Consider the following 27,191-nt stretch of genomic DNA (forward strand, 5'->3'; position numbering starts at 1 on the left):
CTCTTTCTCCCAGCACCCCCTTCCTCGCCTGCTGGCCCATCCACCCCAAAGGCCCCCTCCCTCCCTCTCTCCTTTCTTTTTTCTTTTTTCCTTCCTTCCTTCCTTCCTCCTTCCTTCCTTCCTTCCTTCCTTCCTCCCTCCCTCCCTCCCTCCTTCCTTCCTTCCCCTCCCTCCCTCCTTCCTCCTTCCTTCCTTCCTTCCTTCCTTCCCTCCCCTCCTTCCTTCCTTCCTTCCTTCCTCCCTCCCTCCCTCCTTCCTTCTTTCCTTCCCTCCCTTCCTTCCTTCCTTCCTTCCTTCGCTTTCCATAACCACACCTGGGCTGGTTGGCTAGCTGGTCCGGCGGGGAGGGGCCTGCCTGATCCGAAAAGGCGGAGGGGCCGGGGGACACACGACTGGCCGTCCCCACCGCCCCTACCCACCCCCTGCCACCGCCTCTTGCGGGGGTCCGCCTGACGCCGCCTCCGCTCCAGCGGGGCTCTCCGGAGCCAGCGGGCGCCGTTGCTAAGGCTGGAGCATCCCTGGGTGCTGCTGCATTCTCGGCTTGCGGCTCCATGAAGCGGGGCCCGTCCTCTTCCTCCTCCTCCTCCTCCTCTTCCTCCTGCTCCTCCGCCAAGGGCAGGGCTGCCCGGTTGGGCTGAGCGATGGCAGCCGCTCCCCGCGCCGCCCTCCGCCCTGCTCTGCTGGGTCAGCCCGTCCGCTGCGGCTGCTGAGTAATCCGGCGGTGCGGTCAATGGGCGAGGAGACGGACCCCCCCACGAAGATCAACCAGGGCTTTCTCCGGGATCACAACTATGTGACTGAAGGTAACCCTCGCCGCCGATCTCCCTCTCCCCCCCGCTCCTCCTCCCCATCCCCTTTCCTTTGCCAAGCGCAGCGGTCCAAAAGGCGCATTTGGCTAAGGATGCGCCCACTCTCACTCTCCCCCCCCCGTCTCTCTCGCCTGCAGGGAAAAAGGGAGGGAGGGTAGAAATGGGGCACGGCCACCTCCCGCTGGAGTGGGGGGATTGGGAGTTGAGTGGGGGTATCGAAAGCTGCACCCCTGCAGGATTGGGGGGGGGGGTAGGGGCCACTTCCCTGCCCTGGGAAAGGTTGCTGGTCATCTGGATGCCCCCCCTCCCTGGGGATGAAGTGGGGGGGGGTGAGTGGCAAAGAGGAGAAGCTCTTGCATCCCTGGGGTGGGGTGGAGCAGGTTGCCCAGGTAAGGCCAGCTCAGCCCAGCCAGGTGTGCCTGTGTTAGTCGTGGCAGCATCTTTATCCAAGGGTTGGGAGGCAGCCTGGGAATTGTGTGTGAGTGTGTGTGGGGGGTGTTTGGGAGGGGGGGGATGTTTGTCAGCCTGTCTCTGCCCTCCCCTCTCCCAAATGTTATGCAGCACAACCCTAGCCTTTGATGGCCTCCCTGCCTAGGGCCCCAGAAGGTCTATCCCCCCTCCCCCACCTCACAGGCACACCTGAAGATTCATGGGGTTCCCTAAAATGGGGGTTCATTTGCTCCTCCCAAAGGAGTTTTTTGGGGGGGGACCCCCCGACAAAGTTTGGACGTGGTGTGTTGTTTCTGCTTTCCTTCTGCTCCTTCCGGGTTCTTCTGCGGGGGAACGTTTCACCCATTTTTGCTTTAGAATAGAACAGAGCTGGGAGGGACCCTGGAGGTCTTGTAGTCCAGCCCTCTGCCCTTTTAGGTCGTGCTGTCTGTGGGATAGCTATTTTTAAAAAGCGGGCTGGCGGGGGGGGAAGGAAGCATCAGGGACGGCTGCCGTCTTGGAGATGTAGCTGGAAGGCAGGGACGGGTTTTGCAGGCTCGCCAAGGATCCATCTGCAGCTGGATCCGGTGAGCCCTGGAATGAGGGTGAGGATAGTTGATCCTACACATGGGAGCAATTCCCTTCCCCCCTCCTCTAATAATAAGCTAACTGACCGGCCTGTATATTTATTCCCTTTGGGGTGGTTTTTTTTTTTTTTTTGCTAAGCTTTCACGCTGCCATGATGACTCACTTTCCAAGCAACATCTCCTTCCCACGGCAACCCGAGCTTGTAAAACATGCCCAGCCTTTACTATTGGTCTCCCTGACAAAAGAGGCACGGAGAAGGGGAGCCCGGCTTGGTGCAATCCTGCGCCTCTCTTAACTCGCCTCTGCACCACCACCCCTTCCCCAAGTTCACTGCCACGGGGTGGCCGACTTGGAGCTACCGCAATTGAAAATGGGTTTTTAAGAGAAAGTGTTTTACACTGGCCAGCCTAGCTCTTCGCCGTGACTCTGACGGATGAACTGACCAGCGCGTAGAATATGGAGGACCAGCCTTTGCAAAGCTCCTGAAAGTCTTTGCAACCCGCCCCCCCCTCCAAACTGAGTTTGGCTGCGATCTGCGGCAGCTCCTCCTCCCCCCTGAGATGAGATGGGGGAGGAATACTGTGTCCCCTCCCTGCTCCAGATCCCAGAGTTTACTGGGCCTCTGGATCCACACCTTCTGGAACCTTCTCAGAAGCAGCCCGTCATGAATCAGGCTCCTAACGGGATCTCCAACCCTATGCCAGCCCTCTGGTACCCTTCCTGGTTTGATTTCCCGTGGTCAACCTTGTCGGTTGAAGGTTGACTGCGCTAAGAAACCAGAACAGGTGCTGGGCACCTGGGGTTTATTGCATGAGGCGTTATCGTGCTTTTGGATTTTGTTTTGTAACGGAATCATTTTACTTCGAGAGCTTCCTTCGCAGTTTCTCCCATCCGTACATTTTTTGGTCTCTCTCTCTCTCTCTCTCTCTCTCTCTCTCTCTCCTATTCAAATTCTCTTCGGCACAGTTAACTCTAGATGGAACGTCGGTGCTCTTATTAGTACTTCTGCGAGCAATTGTAAAGGCAGGACTACATAAATACGTGGGTAGCAGCAAGATTAAAATCTCGCCTGTTATTTCCATTAGGGTAGAATTTTGGTTTTTTTTCCAGGGTAGTGGGGCGGGACTGTGCTGTGCCACTGTAGTCAGCAGTTTCTCATATTTAGATCGCAATTAATCACAACCATCACCACCACAACAACAGCAAAAAGAAAAAGAAAAGAAAAGAAAGAGAGAAAAGGATGATTTGAAAAAGCAGAGGGAACCTCTAGAACAGTGATAGTGAATCTTTTTGGTACCGAGAGCCCAAACTGGAACATGCATGCATATATGTGCATGTGTGTGTGCTGGAGCATTGGAAAACTGAAGACCATCTGACTGGGATGTGCATGCCTGTTTTGGGGCCATTTGGGGGCTGTTTTCAGGCTGGAAACAGCCAAATAACAGCCTGAAAAAATGGCCTGAAAACAAGACTAGCTGGCTGGCGCATGCCAGAAACCAGAAGAGTAGCTGGTAACAGTGTGTGTGCCCACTGAGAGGGCTCTGGTTCACCATCCACTGCCATAGGTTCACCATCAGGGCTCTAGAAAAATGGCCACTGGTTAGAAAGCTAACTTCAGCATGTCCAGCTGGGCTTTGCAGTGAGTTCTGCTGTTGTCCTTGGGTTTAAAAAAAAAATCAGATCATGTGCGCGGTTGTGTTTCACAGCCGGAACGGGATTCAGGATGGCTGCAAAGAACTGAGATGGGTTCCTTTTTGAGTGTACAGGTAGCCCTTGACGTACAACCACAGCGGATCCCAGCACTTCTGCGGTTTAAGCGAGACAAGTGTGAAGCGAGTTTTGCCCCATTTTATGACTTTTCTGGCTGCCGTGGTTGAGTGAACCACTGCAGTGGATAAGGGAGTAACCCCAGTGGAGGGATTCAAATAATTGAACCATCGTGTCAGGGCTCTGGCAGTTACCTCCCATTTAAATCACGAGTCTCTAGCTGAATTTCCAAAACTTAAAAGAAGATTTAGAAGGAGTAAACGTTCCGGCACTGCCTGGGTGTAGCCGACTCTGAGACACATCATTCATTGTCACCCTTGACCCTGGTTTTCCCTCCACCACCACCCAGGTGTATCGTAATTCATATTCTCCAATGGGACACCTCCATAGCCCAGAGTCATCAATCATGCTCTCCAGTTAGAATTTTGCATGGCAGAAACTTCGGCCACCTAGTTACTATTTTTGAAAACATTTGTGGAATGCACTTTTGGTTTTGCAAGCTGCTGCACTGCTCCCCGCTCCCTTTCTGTTGGCAACTCTAAAAAGACCATAGAAATATTTTATGAGTTGACACACGGTGCGAACCGGCTGAATCCCACCAATGAGTAACCTGGTTGTTAAGTGAATCTGGCTTCCCTTTTGACCTTGCTCATCAGATGGGATCACGTGACCCAAGGACCCTGCGACCGTTGTAGATGTGAGTCTAGTTTTCAAGCATCCAAATGGAAATCACGTGGCCACAGGGATGCCGTAATGGTCATAAGTGTGGAAAATGGTCAAAAGTCCCTTTTTTGCAGTGTCATTGTAACTCTGAACGGTCACTAAATAAACTATTGTAAGTCGAGGACTACCTCTATTGAAATGTGAAAAGTGCCAGGGTTCTGGCAGTTACTCCAATTAAATCATGAGCCTCGAGCCGCACTCCCAAAACTAAAGAGGATTTATTTGAAGCTACCATTCTATGTCCGGCACTAACCTAGGCGTAGCCGACTCTGAGATACATAATTCACTGTAAGCCTTGTCCTGCTTTCCCCCTACCCCTCTGGGTGTATCATCCAATGAAAAACGTCTATAGCCAAAAGTCATCAATCATGCTCTCCAATTAGATTTTTGTTGGCAGAAGCTTCAGTCATCTAATCAGTCTTTGAAGAAAATATGAATGGAATCTACTTTTAAATCCACACTGCTGCCTGCTCTTTGAAACTTCTTTCTATTGTGTATACAAAATGTATTATGAGTTGACAAAAAGACTATGCCAGGTGTGTGAGGCTTTGAGCACGTGTGTGAAATGTGCCATGAAACGAGTCACCATGGTCTTTAAGTGAACCACATAGTTGTTAAAGCAAGTATGGCATATCCAACGGTTGGTTTTGCTGTTTTCTGTTGGACGATCGCAAAATAGTCACAAATTGTAGTGACTTGACTACAATTGGAATGCTGCAATTGAAATGCTGCAATTGAAATGCTGTAAATACAAGCTGATTATTGAATGGCTCACAGGTGACCAAAGTGCCGCAGGTGAGAGGTGCAGTAGGCATAACTTTGAAGACTGACCAGAAGTTGTTTTTTTTTAAAAAAATGATCATAATTTCAAATGGTTGTGAAAGGATCAGTCACAGGTCAAGCGCTACCTTTAAAGACTTAAGGAAAGGAAGGTGGAGACATGATAGCAGCTTTCCAATACTTTAAGGGCTAGCCAGGAAAGAGGGTGTGGGTTGATTCTCCAAAGGATGGGATGAAAACCAGCAAGGAGCCTATACCAACTCACCATGGCCAACTCTTCATAGTCAACCCACCATGGGCAATTCACCATGACCAATTCACAATAGCCAACTTGCCATGGCCAACTCACTATGATCAACTCACCATGGCCAACCCACCTTGACAAACTCACCATGGCCAACTTGCCATGACCAATTCACCATGGCCAATTTGCCATGGCCAACTCATCTTGACCAATTTGCCATGGCCAACTCACCTTGGTCAACTCACCATCACCAACTCGCTTTGGCCAAGTCACCACGGGCAATTCATCATGGTCAACTCACCATGGCCAACTCACTATAGCCAACTTGCTGAGGCCAGCTTACCATAGCCACTCATTGCGGAACATCTCACTGCTGGACAACTTGCCGCACAACAATAGTTACACTAATGTTGAAGAATTGGTGGAATAGAATCTTTAAAGAAAGGAAACCAAAGGAGGGACACCATGAAAAATGAATGACAAAAATTAAAATATTTTTAAAAATTATTTTAAATAATTAAATGGAATTGTTGAATTGTCCTGCAATGAGTTGTTCCCTGATGAGTTGGCCATGTCAAGTTGTCTTGAGGTGAGTTGGCTGCAGCGAGCTGTCCCATTCCACCAGCAGCTGAGAGCTTATCGGAGGCAGATCCAAATTTGAAATAAGGAGGAACATCTTGACTGGGAGAGTGATGAAGCACTCAAACAACCTGCCTCCTGAAGTTGTGGATGCTTCATCACTGGATGCTTTCAAGAAAAGGTTAGAGAACTCTTTGGCTGGGATAGCTTGGAGATTTCTGCCCTAGCAGAAGATTGGATTAGAAGACAAAGGTCCCTTCCCTCCTTGTAATTTTGTACTTCTGTCTCTACATGTTTCTTGTAGGAGAGTTTTGTCCTAGTCTTGGTTATACCCATCATTTTGTCAGTTTTAGTCATTTCTCTGGATCTTATTAAGATCATTCTGAATTTTATTCCTGTTTTCCAGAATATTAGCACCCCTGCTCCAGTCTGATGGGATCTACTGACTCCATATGAAGGGATGCAGTGGCTCAGTGGCTAAGATGCTGAGCTTGTTGACCAGAAAGGTCGGCAGTTCGGAGGTTCGAATCCCTAGCGCTGCGTAATGGAGTGAGCTCCTGTTACTTGTCCCAGCTTGTGCCAACCTAGCAGTTCAAAAAGCATGTCAAGGTCCCCTCACACCTACATGCTAGTCATTTCTGGCTCTAGGGGGGCGGTGCTCATCTCTGTCACAAAGCCGAAGAGCCAGCACTGTCCGAAGACATTTCCGTGATGTGGCTGGCATTATTCAACGCCGAAGACGCACGGAACGCTGTTACCTTCCCACCAAAGTAGTCCCTATTTTTCTACTTGCATTTTTTACATGCTTTCAAACTGCTAGGTTAGCAGAAGATGGGATGAGCAACAGGAGCTCACTCCATGATGCGGCGCTAGGGATTCGCACTGCTGAACTTCTGACCTTTCTGACTGACAAGCTCAGCGTCTTAGCCACTGAGCCACTAGATTATCACCTAAAAAGCCCGATAAGGCATGACAACCAGATTATATGCAGCTTATCTTGCCTCTGGTGATTTCTGCCCATCCCAACAGAATGGACATACTCCATATTCTTTTTTTTTTTTTTTTTGTAAATTCCCATTGGGACGCTGGAAGAATTCCTTCTCTGCAATGGATCGATCGTGCCCCTGGAATGATCTCCTTTTGAAATCTGATTTTTCTCGATCTTCCTTGTTATCTTTCAGGGAGGTCTGGCAAATGTCGGCTGAGGCACGTTGGTGTGCCCTGATGGTGTTTTCGATCACGGTTTTCTATGGAATTCTGTTCTATTACAATTTTGGGGTTTTTTTTTAAATAGTGCATTTGGAGTTTTTCAAATTCCTCAAGAGGGGTTACTTTCAGGCAGAATCTAGAACTGGCCATGTACTTAGTTGAGTTTCTCTGAAGCTTGTGACGTCAATGGTTCTTGAAACTCTCAATATTAATCTGGAATCATAATAGTAAGGCATAAATAATTAAACACAGCATTTCCTTGCGGTTCAAAAATACGTTTTTTATTATTTGGGGAGTACAAACATTGAAGGCAAATGCTGGTTGCAAATCCTAAGGTGATAAACAGAGGAGGAAAATGAAAAATATTAGGTAACGTAAGATATAACAAAATTTAAAAAAAAACAGATTGCAGCTTAGTTGGCAAAAATAGCTGTTGATAACTCCATATTTAAATTCATTTCCTGGTCACTCAACCAAATTTTCTCTACAGTGACACATGACTGTGATGACCCAAAGGGGTGTGGCACAAAGGCAACATAGTCAGGATTATCAATAGGAGTCCCTTTATTAGCTCCTTGCCTCCAATGTCGTGGTTACCTTCTGGCTGGAGAAAAACTCTCCCAAGAACAGCCTTTGGCTGCAGCAAATCAAGTCCAAAATGTGGTCAGCAAAAAGTGTAACTCTAAGTCCAATCAAGGCAAAATGAGATAATTAGTTTGGCAGGACAGGAGCAAGAATTCCAGATGTGAAGGAATGGCAGTAATTCAACACGGTTGGGAGGATGCTAGGAACGCAGGTAACCCAAGTCAACACAAGATAAACTTGTTCCCAGCAGACGCCAGCATGCATCTCTTTTAAACTCTCATTCCCAGGTGTGGCTAATGAAGGGAATCAGGGCCCTTTTCTCCCCCATAAGCCATGCAACCCACGTTGCTCCCTTCTCCATTCCTCCCTGTGTGCCCTAGGATGAAGAGGGGGTGGGTCTGGGTCTTCCTCTGAACTCTACCTCTCCCTTGCTCTGCCCAGCCAGACTTTGCCCTTCCCCAGTTTCCTCCACAGCGAACGGAGCTGCGCTCCCTCTCCCTTTCAGCTGTTCATCTTCCTCCTCAGACTCCGACAGGGGCATGACACATGACTGTTACTCTACACATAGCTTATGTTTTGTTATGTTGTGTGCAAAATATTCACCAAGCATCCAGTTAATTTTGTGATTTGCCAATATACGTGCAAATCATGTGACATTAGAATCAACTCGCCGTTGACCGAAATCAACGTGTTTTGATGCCCCTTCTTCAAAAATGGGTTGGAAGAAATATCCATCTGGGTTCAGCTCCAAGTCGGGAGAAAGACACTGGAAACATGGAGGCTGATTGGAAAGATGTTTTAATGATGAAGCAGAACCACATTTGTTTCTGGGTAGCTGACTACATGGAATTGAGAGTGAGGAGTATTTATATTTTCTCTTGGGCTTTGCACTTGAACTTCCTGTTCCTGTGCAAGAACATGTATTCTATTGGCGGTTGTCAGATTCCCATGGGGTCATGTCTGTCCGAGCTCCCAGGTTTGGTTGAAATTTGGACTCTGATGCAATGTCCTTTGGAGCTTGTGCAATGTAGTGTAGTGAGCTCTGTTGCTAGTGCAGGGATGTCAAACTCATGTCACGGTGGTGTCACGTGACGTATTGGGATTTCCCCCCCTTCGCTAAACTGGGCATGGGCGTGGCCAGCACATGACTTATCAAGCCCATGGGCTGGGAATTTGACAGCCCTGTGTTAGTGCAGGGGTCTCCAAACTTTTGACAGCCCTGTATTAGTGCAGGGGTCTCCAAACTTTTGGATCCCAGGGACCACCAAACTCCTAATTTTAAATCCTGCAGACCAGAGACCCTGGGGAAATCCCCCCAAATGTCTGCAGGAAAATTCCCTACCCTGTTTTCCTACCAATCGATCATTCTTTGTTTGGGATCGCAGGATACTGTCCCCAGCTCCATTCTCAGAGGAAGAGAGAGAGAGAGAGAGAGAGAGAGAGAGACTTTTGGCTTCATGCAAGGAAAGCAGCAGAAGTCTGCCGGAAATGAGTCGTTGCCAGCGCAGCCTCTTGGAGCAGGAGGCCTTGCAGGGTCCCAAAGACTCATTTCTGGTGGAGTTTGAGGGAGAGAAAGAAAGACTTTTGCTGCTTTCCTTGCGTGCAGCCAAAAGCAGAAGAAGAAAGAAGTGGAAAGAAGCAGCCCGGTGGCCAGGCGAGTCACATGGGGCGAGTGGGGCAAGTTCCCCCCCCTTCCCCTTCCCCCGCTCCCCTCACTACCTCGTGTTGTTTGCAATGCAAGCAATGCAAGCCTTGTGTTCCCGCGGGCCACGTGGGCGGCACAGCCTTGTGTTTCCGCGCAGCCTGGATTAATTGCTTTATGGGGTGACATTTCTCTGTGGACTCCCACATTTTCTCACAGACCACCAGTGGTCCCCGGCCCTCGGTTGGCAACCACTATGCTAGTGGGTTTAATCCTACTATATCCTGGAGAATCATGTCTTCATCCCATCCTCCTGAAGCTGAAGCTCTTTTGTTTTATAGATAGGCTGGCCCCGTCTTTCTTAATATGCAAAAAAATATCTGCTGAGGGGCGGGGGCTATTCCGAAAGGTGGGGGCTGCTTCCCAGAAACATGTTTCTCCCTTTCTCATCCAGGGAAATAGAATCTTCTACCCTTTTTAAATATTTCTCAAAATAATTTCATTCTTCTAGGAGAGGGGCGGGCGCTAATTTTCTGCAAACAACAAAGAAGTCTTTGATATGGTAAAGACTGAATTTTTGGAACTGGTTCTAGACATGCAAACCTAGATATCCAAAACCTAAAATACTATAAATAAACTGTGTGACTGATTCCCTCGCCATATGGGAAATAAATAATCTAATCTTGTTTAGACTCCTTTCTTTTGATGCATTATGAATAGCCATCTTGTTCCTTTGACAAGGCTTGCTGTGTTCTGGCCACTCAGTAGGTTTTCCATACAGACGTTCAACATAACTTCATAAGAGTTGCTTCTGCAGTGAAATCACTCCTCTGCATTCGCTTTTATTAGCTCCGCAGGAAACTTTCCTCTCTCTTAATTAGATTGTAAATTTAGAAGTTTAGAAATTAGGGGGGGTTAATTAGGAAAGAAGTTTCTCATTAATTCCCAGGGACAACATGAATATAATGCTCAGTTGTTCAACCCAGTTCAAGGAGAGATCAAGTTGATTGAATTGGCAGCCAGTTTTGATTAAATCTTAGGTTGTTATTTTTTTTTCCAAGGGATGAAATTCTTTTGGAAAATGTGACCTTTCTTCCGATATAATCCCTTTAGGTGCAACCGATTTAACCTTGAAGAGGGGGAGGGTCAACTTATTTTCCAAAGCATCAGAAGGCAAGACAAGAAGCAATGGATGGAAACTCATCAAGGAGAGAAGCAACCTGGAGTTAAGGAGAAACTATCTAGCAGGGAGGACAATTAACCAGTGGAACAAGAAGTTGCCTTCACAAGTCGTGGGTGCTCCCATCCCTGGATGCTTTAAGAAGAGACGTTGTCTAAAATGAGCAGGGGGTTGGACTAGAAGACCTCTAATGTCCTTTCCAGCCTGTTCTGATTGATTAAAGTATTGCTTGATGCTCAGCTAAAGGGGCATCCATGTTCAGGACTTATCGTCAGAGATCTCACATCATTAATGGTTCAGACTGGCTACTTAGTGAAAGTCACTCATCCTCACTTAGGCTAATGCATTTCTTGAGTAGGTTTAGATCCTCAATTTTCAGTTGTTTTTGGAGGCTCATCAAGACTGGAATTTATTCCACAGCCTCCTCCTCCTCCTTCTTCCTCCACCTCCTCCTCCTCCTCTCCTTCTCCTTCTTCTTTCTTACTAGGGCTGGAAAAACTAAAAGCCACCTTTAATACCAAGGCATTAATAGTTCCTGTTTTGCTATAGTCCAGAGGTTTACCAAGGAAATAAAGATATACAAATATGGGTTCTGTTAAACCAAAGGTTTGGAAAAGATGAAACATCAATGCCATGACCGGGAAAAAGCAAGCAAATATATATGAAATACCACTCACTCATCATCACAAAATCTCCAGAACCGTAAAACCTACAAGCTTGAAATTTGGCACGTATGTTCCTCTTCGCTTCTAGGTGTTCACTAAGAAAGGATTTTTTGAAATGACCATCAGAGCATTTAGAGTATTTCGTATATTATTATTATTAACAGGCTGATGCTAAGGAGTTCTACTCGCCCTCCCCACCTGAAACAAAATCTCTTCCAAATGCAAAACACAAGCAGAGGAGAGGAGTTTCAGTTTCAATTTTAGTTTCACAGCACTGAGCAGCTTTAGTATAGAACAGTTGAGCTAAGCCATGCCCAGGCTCCTTGCTGTCTCCTTGCTCACACAGCTAATACTGCTTCAGTTTCCAAACAGCCCTCAACTCTTTCACACACCGACAGGACACTAGCCAGATAAATACCGATGGATGCTGGTAGGCAGAGGCAGAATTCCCCCCCTCCCTTATTTTCCTCCCCCAAAACTAAACCCGATCACATAGTTTCGTAGTGAAGCATGGGTATAGAGCTAGTAAGCAAGCAAATAAATACAGAAAATCATTTTCTCTATTAAATTTTGTTATTGGATTAAAATACGATACTCCTAATTAGGGTTATTACACAGATGAAATTTTCTCCTCACCAATTAGAGTGCTACATCAGCATTATATGATGTCCTCGTTTTTTTTTCTTTTCTATTTAACACAGTTGGGAGGGACCTTGAAGATCTTCTAGTCCAACCCCCTATGCTCAGGCATGAAACCTTATGCCATTTCAGACAAACAATTGTCCATTCTCTTCTTAAAAACCTCCAGTGTTGGAGCATCGACAGCTTCTGGAGGCAAGTTGTTCCACTGATGAATTGTTCTAACTGTTAGGAAATTTCTCCTTAGTTCTAGGTTGCTTCTCTCCTTGATGAGTTTCTATCTTATTGCTTCTTGTCCTGCATTCAGGGGCTTTGGAGAATAGCTTGACTCCCTCTTCTTTGGGGCAGACTCCCCTGAGATATTGGAAGACTCTGCCATGCTGTCTCCCCTGGTCCTTCTCTTCATTAAACTAGACATACCCAATTCCAGCAACCATTATTTATATGTTTTAGCCTCCAGTCCCCTAATCCTCTTTGTTGCTCTTCTCTGCACTCTTTCTAGAGTCTCAACATCTTTTTTATATCATGGCAACCAAAACTAGATGCAGTATCCCAAGTGTGGCATTTACCAAGGCCTTATAAAGTGGTGTTAATAATTCACGCAATCTTGATTCTATCCCTCTGTTAATGCAGCCTAGGATTGTTTAATAATGTTGGAATTATTGGCTGGGTTTATTGGACAATGAAAGATATTTTGGACACCAGAGTGGGTGGAAGAGGATGTATATTACTGTTACATACCAACGGTATTTTTGTTCTCTATTGATAATGACTAATTTGTACCAACACGTGTGGACATTACATCGATAATTTTTTTCAGATTATTCCATTTGTTGGAATATCAAATATACTTCATACTCGTTTAAAGGTTTCAGTGGATAACTCTAAAAGGGGGACATACATTTGGCATAGATTCCTTTGTAACAGGACTGGCAGAGGATAACATTTCTAATTTTCTGACTCATATTAATAATATTACGATGATTTAAAATCCTGATGAATTTCTGGAGGGTGAATGAATAAAAACCCGAAGCATAACACTCATAGAATCCCAGCTCTCTTTCAACCTTTGCTGAAAAGTGTTCAATAGTTTTATTTCTGAATTATTGTTACCATGATCATAAAGTACTTACTCGTTTCCTTGCGGTAAGAAGCATGAAACTAGAGGTGAAAACCATCAGAAATTGCATATGTTCAAATTGCATATTTCAAAAGGCAACTGGACTTTGCTTTTTCCTTGAAGATGTTTTTGCTTCTCATTCAAGAAGCTTCTTCAGTTCTGAATGAACGGTGAGGAATGGAAGGATTTCTCTTCCTTGCCACTCTGGTCATTGCCACTCCTTCTGAGAATCATTGAGGCTCACATCATGGAAACAAATCCAGGGTAGAAAATGGTTCTCCTTCCCTCTTTTCCTCCCTTTCTCCAACACTACACAGTGGACCCAGAGATATGGTCATCCGGTCCTGCTACCTGGAACCATGTAGGTGAAGTAGCTTTTCCTCATCCTTTCTACCAAGAAAGGTAATCGGCATTTCCTAGGTTGGAGGCAGGGGTGGGATTCTACCAGTTTGGCCCGGTTTGGCCCGGTTTGGCCGAACCGGTAGCTCTGAGGATCATCTGTGAGCGAACCAGTTTGCTCCGACAATCAGCTGTTGGACCCACCTGTCCAACAGCTGATCATCAGAGCAAACTGGGTCTATTCTGACCTTTATTTCCTTGTTTTTAAGCTCAGCTGCTTCGTGCGGCACAGCAGATTGCTGCACATCCGCTGTTTAACACACAGGGAGATTGCAGGATTGCAGGAAAAGGTCAGTAGTAAAGCCTCTGTGCACATGCGCAAAGCGCACGCTCACCAAACCGCTTGTTACACCGGTTGAATCACACCCCTGGTTTGGAGGGATGTTGCGCCATTTGATGTGCCTGTACCATGAAAGTTCCTGATTTGGAGCCCTGGAAATTGAGGTCCTCTCTTTCTCCACAGGAGTGGCATAGCATGGGCGGTGGCAGCCATGCAAGCTTCCTTCCACTGCCATGCCAATGAGTCTCCACCCCCCGATGAAGAGAGCACTTCTGGAGGTGAGTGGGAAGGAGTCCAGACTCTGGGCGGAGGGATCTCAGGAAAGAGGATTAAGGGACTGGAGGCTGAAACATACCAAGAGTGATTGCTGGAATTGGGTATTGTGAGACAACCCAGGAGCAGAGCACAGGCCACAGAGGCTTTGTCCTTTAACAGTGGTTTATATACAAGACATATACATACACATGTTAGGCAAATACCAGGCAATTCAAGTCAACGTGGAGAACTACAATGGAGATAGAACACGAGGAGAGAGAGAGAGACCCTCACATGGCCTCCCTTATATAGACAGCTTCTTAAAGTGGTAGTACCCAGCTGACTCATCCTCAGTTCATCATCTTGGCTTACAGCCTTACAGCAGCTGGTCAGCTATTAAATCTTCATTACCTTAACAGGATATGTCCAGTTTCATGAAAAGAAAGACTAGGGGTGACATGCTGGCAAGGCTCCAATATTTGAGGGGCTGCCACAGAGAAGAAGGACAAGAAGCAACAGATGGAAACTCATCAAGGAGAGAAGTAACCTGGAACTAAGGAGAAATTTCCAGAAGCCAAATCAGAGGAGGAAGAGTCCTGGGAGTCAGGGTCAGCAGTAAGGCAACCTAAGAGCTCCAAGCGGGAAGAGGGAGTAGAGCTGGAAGAGAGAGAGAGAGAGAGAGAGAGAGATGGAGCCTGGGTCATCCATCAGTCACTTGATGGAGAGTCAAGAGCCCCAAAATCTGGAGGTGGCTGATGAGGAAGAGGAGGAACAGCTGGGTCCAGTGCCTGATGCGTGGATACGCAGAAGGCAGAGGAGAGGAGAGCAGTGGAAATCTATGGGCCGGTCCTTGGGACAGAAGAGCCACCACTGCTAGTGAAGCCCCACCCTGGCTCTGGGGATAAAAGGCAGGGGGAAGAGATGAATAGATGTGGCAGACAACTATTCATCTTCCGGCCGGCCAGACTAGTTAGCCTGTGGTGAGAGAGAAACTTTTTGCCGGGGTTGCCGGCCCTCCTAATTAAAGGAATCTTTAAGTTCACTTCAGAGGGTTTGACGTGTTTGAGGAGCTGGGTCAGAACATTGAGCAAGGGGTTGGACTAGAAGATCTCCAAGGTCCCTTCCAGCTCTCATATTTGTATGCCCCTGAGGGTGATTTTTACACTTCAAATTTCTTGAAAGTTGGCTTTGTAAAGGCCTCCGTAGCACTGCGAGTACGCAGGAGGACAGGAGGTGAGTTATACACTTCACATCTCACAAGATGAGCCAAAGTCCAGTCGCCTCCTGAAAAAGCACCTTTGGGACATGCATGTCTGAATGGAACAAAAGCCAGGGAGGGTGGGATACGAAGATGCATGAAAGGGCGCAGGACTAAAACTATCAAGTATAGCCGTGATGAACCTATGGCACGTGTGCCACAGGTGGCACGCAGAGCCATTTGTGCCGGCATGCGAGCTGCAGGCAAACTTATCTCACTGTGCATGTGCCTGCCTCACAGCTGATTTTCGGCCAGTTTGAGGCCTTTCTCAGCCTCCCAAAGGCTTGAGGGAGGCTTCTGCAGGCTTCTGCAGGCTTCGCAGGCTGAAAACTAGCCCTGTTTCATCACTTCCTGTTTTTCCAAAAATACCGGAAGTGATGAAATGGGGCTAGGTTTCAGCCAGCAAAGCCTGCAGAAGCCTTTCTCAAGCCTTTGGGAGGCCAAAACAGGCCTCAGACTAGCCAGAAATCAGCTGTGAGGTGCAGCGCAGGTAAGGGGGTAGGTGGGTGGGGATTCCGCATGCATGTGTAGGGGGCATGGGTGGCACGGCATTGCCTTCTGGGTGCTGGCAAGCACGCACGAGCATGCAAGCACGCACACAATTTTTGGCACAGGAGCCCAAAAAGGTTAGCCACCACCGAAGTATAGGAAAGGTTACCAATAAGGATGGGAATTGATGATCAATTCCTGTAATTACAGGTAGTCCTTGAGTTACAACTTTTAATTTGGTGACCATTTGAAATGGCAACGGCACTGAAAAAAAGGGACTTATGACCAGTTTTCATACTTACGACCATTGGTGCATCCCCATGGTCACATGATTTACACCCAGGTGCTTCACAATTGACTCACATTTATTACATTTTTTATTTGTTTTATTGATATAACATCAAGGGTGGGATTCAAATTTCTTAACAACCGGTTCTGTCTGTGTGGCCTCATTTGTGGGTGTGGCTTGGTGGTCGTGTGACTGGCTGGGCATGGCTTTTGTGTAAATATTATAAATATTATGTAAATATTGAAATTTTTTTTATTAAAAAATGAGCAACTTTTACCCAAAATCAGGCAGAACAGGCAGGCAGATTGAGTTGCTCATGGAATCACAGATTCACTCAGAGATCTACATTTCTGCAATCTGCTACCTGAGTCTGCAGTGAAAAATAGAAGCTTCAGTCCTAAGGAAGGTTCAGGTCTGCTTTTAGATTAGCTAGAAGGCAAGAAATCCAACGATTGCTTGCTTTCTAGCTAATCTAAATCTCCTGGCACAGCAGAATGACTGATTGTCAGGGGAAAGAACAAAGGAAAAACAGCAACTTAGCAGGCAAGTTGGATGGTACGCATGCCAGGTAAGGAGTGAGTGGGCAGGGAAGGGAGGGGCCAGTCAGTGGTGCAATTTGATGGTTCTCCGAACTGGGCAGAATCATAACAACCGTTTCTATAGAACCAGACTGACAGGATAGAATCCCACCCCTGTATAACATGTAAAAATTCAGTTTCAATCAAACAGCATGTAGCCTGGGTCCGATTATTTTAAAGGCGTCATAATCAAAATGACTCACATTTATGACCGACGCAGTGAACTGGGATGGTCACGTGATCTCCTTTTGCGACCTTCTGACAAAGCAAAGTAAATGGGGGAGGGACCCAGCTTTAACGACCGGGTCACCACCGCAGTGATTCACATAACAATTGGGGAAAGAAAAGTTGCAAAACGGGGGCAAAATTCACTTAACGCACGTCTCACATAACCGCAGAAACTTTCGGGCTCTGTTGCAGTTGAAGGTTGAGGTCTACCTGTATAGCTCTCTTTTTTAATTTATTTTTTTTATTATTGAATTCGTCGTAAGAGTGTGAAATTTCTGCTGAAGCAAGCACCAGGCTTCTCTAGCCAAGTATTCTGAGAAGAGCTGTGTTCGTGAGAGATGTAACCCTACTTGGGACAGAATTCTTGTGGTCTAAGCCAAGGGTCAGTTCCTCAACTGTCCCCAAGAAGGGGTATTGGAGGCATCCAGGTAAGACACCTGGGGACTCCAATACACCTTCAAGATAAGCTTCATCTGCGCCCCTTCACGGATTCTTTCATCTGGAAGTCTCCCTCCCAGGAAGAGGTCAAACCAGGGGTGGGCTTCAAAAAATTTAGCAACCAGTTCTCTCCCTGGTTGCTGAGTGGGTGTGGCCATGATGGGTGTGGCCTAGTCAGCCTCCTGCACTATGGTGATGGGGAGTGTTTTCACCCTCCCTGGGCTCCGGAGGCTTTCCTCAAGCCTTCAGGAGGATGAAAACAGCCTCCCCAGGCTCCCGAGGCTCTCCGGAGGCCTGAAACGAGTCCATTTCCGGCTTCCAGAGCCTCTGTGAGGCTTGTTTTTCTCCCTTCCCAAGGCTTCACACAGGCCCTGCACTTACCTGGGATCCAAACCTGGCTGGTGTGGGGACTTTTGGAAGAGGCAGGGGCAGGTGGGGCCAGCCAGTCATTGCAACTACTGGTTTGGCGAACCAGATGTAAAATTAACAACTGGTTCGCCCAAACCAGTGTGAATCGGTAGCAGCCCACCCCTGGGTCAAACTCATCCTGGTAGCGGATGGAGTATCAGATGCAGACCTGCACTTGTTTTGAACATGTCCATCGTCGCAATGCCTCTCCGTCTTATGGAGTCGAGTCTCAGGGCCTCAGCCGGGTTTTGGGCTGAGCTGGCTGGCATCAACAGCAAGAGTACTTTAGGAGTGCTGGATGGAGCCAGTGCTTTCCAAATGCTGGCCCTCTTGCCCCCCCACCCCCCTGCAGGGATGTGGTTCTTCCTCCTGGGAGAAGGACCCACCACTGCCCTCCCTGTATTTACTCCAGAAAAGAAGAGAAGAAGGGAAGCCAGTCACACAACATTCTGCTTTTGTGGAGTATCTTAAGCAGTGGTAGCACACTGTTGGTTAGAATGCAGTATTGCAGGTTGACTCTGCCAACTGCCAGCAGTTCGATCCTGACCCGTTCAAGGTTGACTCAGCCTTCTGTCCTTCCAGGGTTGGTAAAATGAGCACCCAGATTGTTGGGGGCAAATAGGCTGACTCTGTAAACCACCTAAGAGAGGCCTCTAAAGCCCTGTGAAGCGGTATAGAAGTCTAGGTGCTGTTGCTATCGCTATCTGACCATTGCCTTATCAAATGCACACAATATTTCTGATTGACACTGGAGGCAGCATCAATATAATGTGCTCTTATTTCTTTTCCCTCCTGTAGCTGATATTATTTCAACTATTGAATTCAACCAGACGGGGGAATTATTAGCCACAGGAGACAAAGGTGGACGAGTTGTTATATTCCAGAGGGAGCCTGAGGTATGTTTTTCTCTCCCCCTTTAAACATCTCCAGTTATTGTCAGAAAACCTCTGTTTCTTGAAGTGTTGTACTGCGAGTAGCTCTCCTCTCTGTTACCAAATTCCAGGTACCCCAAAACCTTTCCATGCGCCTTCTATCCCCAAGTGTTTGATTTCTTGTTCTTTTTTTGTGGGAGTTTTGCTTTCAGTTTTGCTTTGAGTTCAGCCCTTATTCTTAACACTGGTACACCACAGGGTTGCGTGTTGAGTCCCTTACTCTATACTCTTTATGTGCATGACTGCATTCCCACTCACGCTAGTAATACTATTACTAAATTTGCAGATGATACAACAGTGGTGGGACTCATCTCCGGGGAGGATAAGTCTGCCTACTAAGATGAGGTGGACCAATGGTTGCTTTCATGGTGTGGAGACAATAACTTGGTCCTCAACACCAATAAGACCAAGGAGCTAATAGTGGACTATATAGGAGGAACAGATCAGACATCCAGCCCTTGCTTATCAGTGGAGACTGAGGGGAGCAAGTGGCCAGTTTTAAGCTTCTGGGTGTTACCCTAAAAGAGGACCTGACCTGGGGTGCTCACATTGCAGCCCTAGTCAAAGGGCCCAGCAGAGATTATACTACCTGAGGCTTCTCAGGAAACAACAACTGGATGAAAAACTGCTGGTGACTTTCTACCACTGCACCAGAGAGAGTATCTTAATTTACTGCACCTCTGTAGGGTTTGCCAATTGCACGGTGGCAGATAGGAAAGTGCTCCAGAGGGTTAACGTCATTGCCCAGAAGATCACTGGTTGCCCTCTCCCCTCTTTGGAAGAGCTTTAGAGCTCCCGCTGCCTTAAGAAAGTTCAAAACATCCTCAAAGATCTGAACTATGACCATCTGGCAGCCGGTACAGAATAATAATAAAAACAAGGACAAATAAGCTGAAAAACAGCTTCTATCCCAGGGCAGTAGCTCTTTTGAATTCTACTATACGGTGCAGTGTTGGTGCGATGTTGGGGGTTTTTCAATTCAATGTGTGGCGTGTGAAGGATGTGTGTTTGTGTTTATTTTCATGGTCACGATGTGCACTGAAGACGGTGTTGGATTTCGTTGTATGTGGTGCAAATGACAATAAAGTAAAGTAAACTTTCACATTGGATTATTTTGTCGTGTTTGCTACCAATACCAGGCAGAGAAAGCCCTCCCTTGTTGGCTTCATTTGAAAAGCTTGCAAAAGAATTGTTTGGGAGTGGTTGGGCTATGCCGCCTTTTTCACCGAGGGAGAAGCTAGCTGGGGCAGCGGGAAGGGCATCAGATCCTCCCGCGAAGGGATTGCATTTGTAAGAAGAGCTTATGCAACCCTCCCAAGTTGGAGGAACGGGCGCCCGCCCCCCCCCGGCACAGAAGGCAGGAGAAGAATGAGTTGCCAGGGGAGCCTATGAATAACCTCTAAAGAAAGGCGGAGGGAGTAATTTTAGGAAGGGCTCTCCAAAGAAACCGAGTCAGCGCAGAATACACCAAGTGGGGAGTCAAGGGACCCGGTTCTGATCCATTAATGCAGATTTGAAGCCAAGCCTCTTGGCGAGGTTAGCCAACATCATCAGTGCTAGAAGGAAGGGGTCTTTGCAGGGAGGGGGAGGAGGAGGAGGAGGAGGAGGAGGACAAGGACGAGGAGGAGGACGAGGAGGAGGAGGAGGACTGTGGGGTCCTTAGTGCTCTCGGAGCTTGGTTGCTACTGATGTTGTCACCTAGTTTGGGCCATGAAGCATCCACAAGAGACCCACCAAGCTCAAAGAGCACCAAGGACCCCATAGTCCTCCTCCTTCTCCTCTGCCCTGCAAATTTCACTTCCTTCTAGCACTGATGCTGTTATCTAGTTGGGTCATGAAACGTCTGCAAGAAAGCCACCAAGCTCAGAGAGCACCAAGGACTCCACAGTCATCATCGTTCCTCCTCCTCCTCTTCCTTCCTCTCCTCATCCTCCTCTTCCTTCTTCTTCTCTTCCTCCTCCTTCTCTTCCTTCCCCCCTCCTCCTCTCCTCCTCCCCCCTCCTTTACAAGCAGGCACAATGCAACATTTAATGATTTATGGATGCTGAAGGAAGAGGAGGAGGAGGAGAAGGAGGAGCACTCTCTCAGCTTGGCAGCTCCTCCACAAACTCCACTCTCTTCTAGCACTGATGTTGTTATCTAGTTTGGTAATGAAACATCTGCAAGAAAACAACCAAGCTCTGAGAGCACCAAGGACCCCACAGTTCTCCTCCTCCTCCTCCTCTCTGCAAATCCCACGTCCTTCTAGCTCTGATGCTGTTCTCTAGTTGGGTCATGAAACCTCTGCAAGAAAACGACCAAGCTCAGAGAGCACCCAGGACTTCACAGTCATTGTCATTGTCATTGTTGTTGTTGTCCTCCTCTTCTTCCTCCTCCTTTCTGTGAATCCAGCCCCCTTCTAGCACTGATGCTGTTACCTACTTTGGGTCATGAAACATCTGCAAGAGACTCACCAAGCTCAGAGAGCACCCAGGACCGCTCATATCAATGGAACTACACATATTCTTCTTTACAAGACCTTGGTGTTCTGGAGCAACATAGAAGCTGGTAGCCTGGAGACACTTTGGACCTCCAATGACCTCTTGGTGTCTTGCAGATAATGTTTCAATGTGGCTGCTTCCTTCCACTTACAGAGGAGCCTGAAGGGACACACCGAGCAAAGGGTTTGGTCCCAGCAGGAGGGGCTCTTCATTCAACCATCTATCTGGTTTTTCAGCATGGATTTTATCTTACTCTATTGGGCAGAAGAACAGCAAGGCTGAGTGATGGTTTCCTGAAAGATAGTAGGTTAGATTAGATTAGATTAGATTAGAGTAGAGTAGAGTAGAGTAGAGTAGAGTAGAGTAGAGTAGAGTAGAGTAGAGTAGAAGAGTAGAGGAGACAGGAGAGAAGAGGAGAGAAGAGGAAGAATAATGGAATGTAGAATAGAACAGGGGAGGGGAGGGGAGGGGAGGAGAGGAGAGGAGAGGAGAGGAGAGAAGAGAAGAGAAGAGAAGAGAAGAGAAGAGAAGAGAAGAGAAGAGAATTCAATTCTTTATTGGCCAACTGTGATTGGACACACAAAGAATTTGTCTCCAGTGCATAAGCTCACAGTGTACACACAAACAACAAGACAATACATGATAGATCATAAGTCATAGTTACAATCATTAATCGTCAGATACAAGCAACAAGTGATAAATCATAAGATACTCATAGGTGAAAATAGTAGGAAAGATGACAAGTCGAGAAAGATGAGAAGATGAGGAGGACAATAGCAATACAATACTACTACCTGGGTAAATATCTTTAGGCCTAAGACCGTGCAGTGGGAATTAGAAGTTTAGCAGAGGGATGGCAACGGGGGTGGGTGGGGGGGAGACATATATTTGTGTCTAGTTTTTTGGTCTGCAATGCCCTGTAGCAGCATCCAGAAGGGAGAAGTTGAAACCAGAGGTGGGATTCTACCTGGTCGGACCAGTTCTATAGAACTGGTTGTTATGATTCTGCCCAGTTTGGAGAACCGGCAAATCACGCCACTGGCTGGCCCTTCCCCTCTTCTTCCACTCACTCCTTACCTGGCACGCGCACCATCCAACTTGCCTGCCTTTGGTAAGTTGCTATTTTTCCTTTTCTTTCCTCTGACCATCAGCTGTTCTGCTGTACTGGGAGATTTAGATTAGCTAGAAAGCAGGAAATCAGTGGATTTCTTGCTTTCTAGCAAATCTAAAAGCAGAGCTGAACCTTCCTTAGGACTGAAGCTTCTATTTTTCAGTGCAGATTCAGGTAGCAGATTGCAGAAAGGTAGATCTCTGAGTGAATCTGTGATTCTGTGAGCAACTCAATCTGCATGCCTGCTTTGCCTGCTTTTGGGTAAAAGTTGCTCTTTTTTAAAATAAAAAATTCAATATTTACATAAATATTTATAATATTTACATACAAGCCACACCCACCCAGTCACATGACCACACCCACAAATGAGGCCACACCCACAGAACTGGTTGTTAAGAAATTTGAATCCCACCCCTGGTTGAAACTGTTGATGTCCAGGATGTGAGGTGTCTCTAGATATTTTCTCTGTCCTCTTTCTGACCCGCCCAATATACAGGTCCTCAGTGGAAAGCAGGCTGGTTGCGAGTGTGTGTGAGTGTGCTGCAGCAGCCAAAAAAGCCAATGCAATCCTAAGTTGCATTAACAGAGGGATACAATCAAGATCAAGGGAGGTACTAATACCACTCACTAAAACCTTAGCAAGACCACACCTTGAGTACTGCATCCAGTCTTGGTCACCATGCTATAAAAAAGATGTTCAGACTCTAGAAAGAGTGCAAAGAAGAGCAACCAGGATGATTAGGGGACTGGAGGCTGAAACATACAATAAACAGTTGCAGGAACTGGGCCTGGCTGGTCTAGTGAAGAGAAGGACCAGGGGAGACAGGATAGTAGCCTGCCAATATTTGAGGGGCTGCCACAGAGAGGAGGAAGGAGATCAAGCTATTTTCCAAAGCACCTGAAGGCCAGATAAGGAATAATGGATGGAAACTGATCAAGGAGAGATTCAACCTGGAAATAAGGAGAAACTTTGTGACAGTGAGAACAATCAACCAATGGATCAGAAGTTGCCTTCGGAAGTTGTGGCCGCTTCATCACTTGAGACTTTCAAGAAGAGATTGGACTGCCATTTGTCAGAAATGGTGTAGAATCTCCTGCTTGGGCGGGGGTTGGACTAGATGACCTCCAAGATCCCTACTCTGTTATCCTACATTCAGTGGAACAGAAGTTGCCTTCAGAAGTTGTGGGAGTGTCATCACCAGTGGTGGTATTCGACCGGTTCGGCCCGGTTCTGGTGAGCTGGTAGGAGTGATGAGCAGCGGAGACCTAACCGGTTCTCTCCACCACTCTGCTGTTGGGCCCACCTGCCCACCTGGGCTCCCATGCTCACCTTTATCCTCTGAATTTGAAGCGCAGCTGCTTTGCGCGGCACAGAATAGCGCTGCACGGCAGTTGCTGAAGCGACCGGGATCGTGCAGGCTTGCAGGAGGCGAATTAGAATGCCTCTGCGCCTGTGCAAAGTGTGCGTTTGGTGTGTGCATGCATGCAAAGTGTGTGCATGTGCACAAAGCGTGACCACCAAGCCACGCCCACTGAACCGGTGGCAACAATATTTGAATCCCACCACTGGTCATCATTTGAGACTTTCAAGAAGAGATTGGGCTGCCATTTGTCAGAAATAGCGTAGGATCTCCTGCTTGGGTGGGGGGGTTGGACCAGATGACCTCCAAGGTCCCCTCCAACTCTGTTATCCTATATTCAATAGAAGAGAAGTTGCCCTCAGAAGTCGTGGAAACTTCATCCCTTGAGACTTTCAAGAAGAGACTGGACTGCCCTCTGTCAGAAGTGGTGCAGGCTCTCCTGCTTGGGCGAAGTGTTGGACTAGATGACCTCCAAGGTCCCTTCGACCTCTGTTCATCTGTTTTTTTTTCCTGCTGTCCTAACTATCCATTGAAGTCCATCCCTGTCCTGTTTGGTGGTTGCTGCGCCAAACCAGTCAGTCACAAGAAATCCAAATGACAGAAGTGCAAACCACAGATTTGGCCATTCGTCTGTCAAACTGTATCGCCAGGTCCCTGTATCGACGGCCTACCAACTAGGAGAATACATAAGGGAATTCATTTGTGAATCAAAACATCTGGGGCCGGGCCAATGGCACTTAGAGGAGAGGTAGAGGAAGGTGCGGGATCAACTGAAAGAGCAGGATCATGCGGAGGAATCCTCCAGGTAACACGAGTTGGTCTCTGTGCTCGTACCAACCGGAAGTTACACGTTCGACAGTGTGAGGGAGAGCCGAAAAACTGCATTGCAGTGCTCGGTGCGTGATCACTGGGAGGGGGGGACCTTCATGCTAACAAGATATACAACGGGAATTCTCAGACGTGCATGTTGGCTTGGACAATTTCTTCCACGCACAGTCATAAATAGAGATACCATCTGTCGGCCTTTCCTTCCGGCCCCCTTGTGCTCCCCCATTTCTTAGGCTTGGCCTGAACAGATGAGTATCTCCCCTTAATATTCTTCCTTGATAGGCTGCCTCTCGACATCCCCACCCCACTACACACACACACACACACACACACACACACACACACACACACACACCGATCCAGAATGTACTGTGTCTTCTGCGATCAATGAAGGGAGACGTCTGTTTTTAATAGATCTGCGGAGGTAGAAATAAAAGCATGGGTTGTGTTTGAACAGTTATGTTCACCAGTTTGGGGACGTTTTAATTCCACTTTTCCCCCTGAGCAGCAGCAGTGGGATCTTACCTGTTCCACTACTGGTTAGGTGCACACTAACACCTGTGCACCTAATGTGTGTGCACCTAATGCACGTGTACTTAATGTGCGCGCACCTAACACATGCACGCAGCTTTCTCCACACCAGCTGAGGCCTGCCACACCGATCAGCTGAGAGGATAAAGAAGAGAAAAGCACAGGGTCAGGTTGGAGGGCCAATCCCACACGTTTCTCTTCTTTATCCTCTTAGCTGATCGTCGGCCAAACAAGTAAGCATTTTTACTACCGGTTTGGCCTAACCGGGCTTAACCGGTAGCATACCACCACTGCCGAGCAGGTTTCTTTCCTAGTTGCCATTCGCTGTTTGAGAATCGATTCCCAAACCTGGTCATGTATTTTTTTTTTCCAGGAAAACCTTTGCGTCCCTCACTGAGCAGTTTGCTGTTGGATATAATCTAAATTCTGAAAGGTTTTCTGGCAGCATCTCCCACGCTAACCCAACCTTAGTGGGAAAGTCTGCTGCTCAGTCAATCGGTCTGGGCACCTCATCTTCACTAGAAGATGCATGGGACAAGAGTAGGGGGCAGCCCTGAAAATTGCCCTAGTGTTACCATGTTTCCCCGAAAATAAGACCCTGTTTTATATATATTTTTTTTTGCCACCAAAAAAGGCACCAGGTCTTATTTTGGGGGGACATCATCCACGGACTAACCTCACTTGTGCATGTCGCCCCTGGCTTCCTTTTCACTGTCAGAAGCCTTCAGGAACTTCTTCTATGGCCAGCAAGGCTTTCCTGAAGGGCTCTGCAGCCAGTAACAGAGTCTGGACCGATCCAGAGCTTTGTTATCAGCTACAGAGGCCTTCAGGAAAGCCTTGCTGGCTGCAGAAGAAACGGGCCAACAAGCCAGGTGTCGGGGTGTGCAAGGCCTGGCTACAACTATCCAAAGGTAAGTAGTAAGGCAGCAAGCTTAATTTTTACTTATCCACTCTGGAGTGGGCGGGATCTTAATTAGGGCTTATTTTGGAGGTAGGGCTTATATTGGGCACATGTGTAAAAATCAAGTTTGACTTACTTTCAGGGTAGGTCATATTTACGGGGAAACAGGGTAGTTTACTGGTGCAGAGCAAAGTGGGAGTCCCCTCAAGAGTCTGGCATTGGGGTGGGCATAATCGCCAAGTCTGTTCTTTTTTAAAAAAATAAAATTTATTAATTTTCTATCAATTACATTTCTTAGTGCTTAATAAACATTGTGTTGTCTGGGTATTTAATTTGCTTAACAATACAGATTCCATTCTTACTCTCTACCCCTTTTTTCCAACCACTGGTAATATAAGTTCCGTGTTCGTTAATATTCTGTTTTCTTCTTTCTGTTTGATTTTCAATGTAAGTCTATCCATTTCTGCACAATATAATATCTTAATTATCTTTTCATCTTGCAGTGATTTTTCATTTTTCCAATATTGTGCAAAGATAATCCTCGTTGCTGTTAAGATACGTAATACTAAAGGCATACTTTTCTTGCCAATATTTTCTGATATCATCCCTGATAAAAACAGTTCAGGGTTAAAATCTGCATAATTTTTATTGTTATAAGCATCTTGTAGGAAATTCTCAATCTAAAACATTTAATCTCACCTAGTGTACAGTTTCTGAAAATCATAAAATTATACTATGTCTTATAAAAATCAAAACAGGATATATTTATATTTATATATATAAGAAATTGTTTGCACCTTATAATTAATTTCAAAATCTTACTGTAAGTTTCAATATTTCAATTTTATCTGGACACTTAGTCAATTTATAACTTTCAAAGATCAAAATCTTATTTAGTTTTTTGCTGATTATATCAGACCTTAAATTATTAAACTTTATAGTTTTCTTTCATTCATTCCCTATTATCTTTTCTAGCCATCTGTGTATTTTTGCCCCATTTTTTTTAGCACAACTCCACCACATATGATGAAATGTGCCCATCTTTTGATTACATTTCCAACATTTGCTAGACACATTTTTAAACATTTTAGCTAACTTAGCAGGTGATAAATGCCACCTGTTCTGACCCAAACCCTTTTCCAATAAAACAAACACAAACCAAAGGGAACAGAAACCTTTTAATGATTCTTACGAATCCCCGGTTAAAAGGCTGCTGCAAACTAATTAACTTTGATAAGCGCAAGCCTCGCCAAAACTGTGCAAGGCTGCCAAGGACAACAGATAAGGTTATCTAGAAATATTTTACAACACAAGAATATTCAAATACCAATTAAGATACTGCAATGTCCACGAGGCTGAGTTTCAAAATGTCTTTGCTTCCTGCAAAGAACGTTTGCTTCACAGCTGGCTTTTATCTTCTTGAAGGAGGGGCCATTACATTGCAGCCTTACTCTCGAGTCACCCAT

General features: G+C 46.6%; 1 protein-coding gene across 2 annotated transcripts in view; it reads left to right on the forward strand.

Annotated features, from left to right (window-relative positions):
- Positions 1-463: 463 nt before the first annotated feature.
- Positions 464-27,191, forward strand: part of PPP2R2C (protein phosphatase 2 regulatory subunit Bgamma) — a 39,256-nt gene continuing 12,528 nt past the window's right edge. Inside the window, exons 1-3 of one of the 2 annotated variants that reach the window (XM_087936556.1) lie at positions 464-803; positions 13,822-13,916; positions 18,380-18,477. In XM_087936556.1, the coding sequence (XP_087792682.1) occupies positions 13,850-13,916; positions 18,380-18,477 (165 nt within the window). In that variant the 5' untranslated portion in view covers positions 464-803; positions 13,822-13,849. The remainder of the gene's footprint in view (positions 804-13,821; positions 13,917-18,379; positions 18,478-27,191) is intronic. The other variant, XM_087936555.1, reaches the window with a different exon arrangement.

Source organism: Pseudonaja textilis, chromosome 6, assembly GCF_049901715.1.
Source record: "Pseudonaja textilis isolate UNSWEBS1 chromosome 6, rPseTex1.2, whole genome shotgun sequence".
NCBI lineage: Eukaryota > Metazoa > Chordata > Lepidosauria > Squamata > Elapidae > Pseudonaja > Pseudonaja textilis.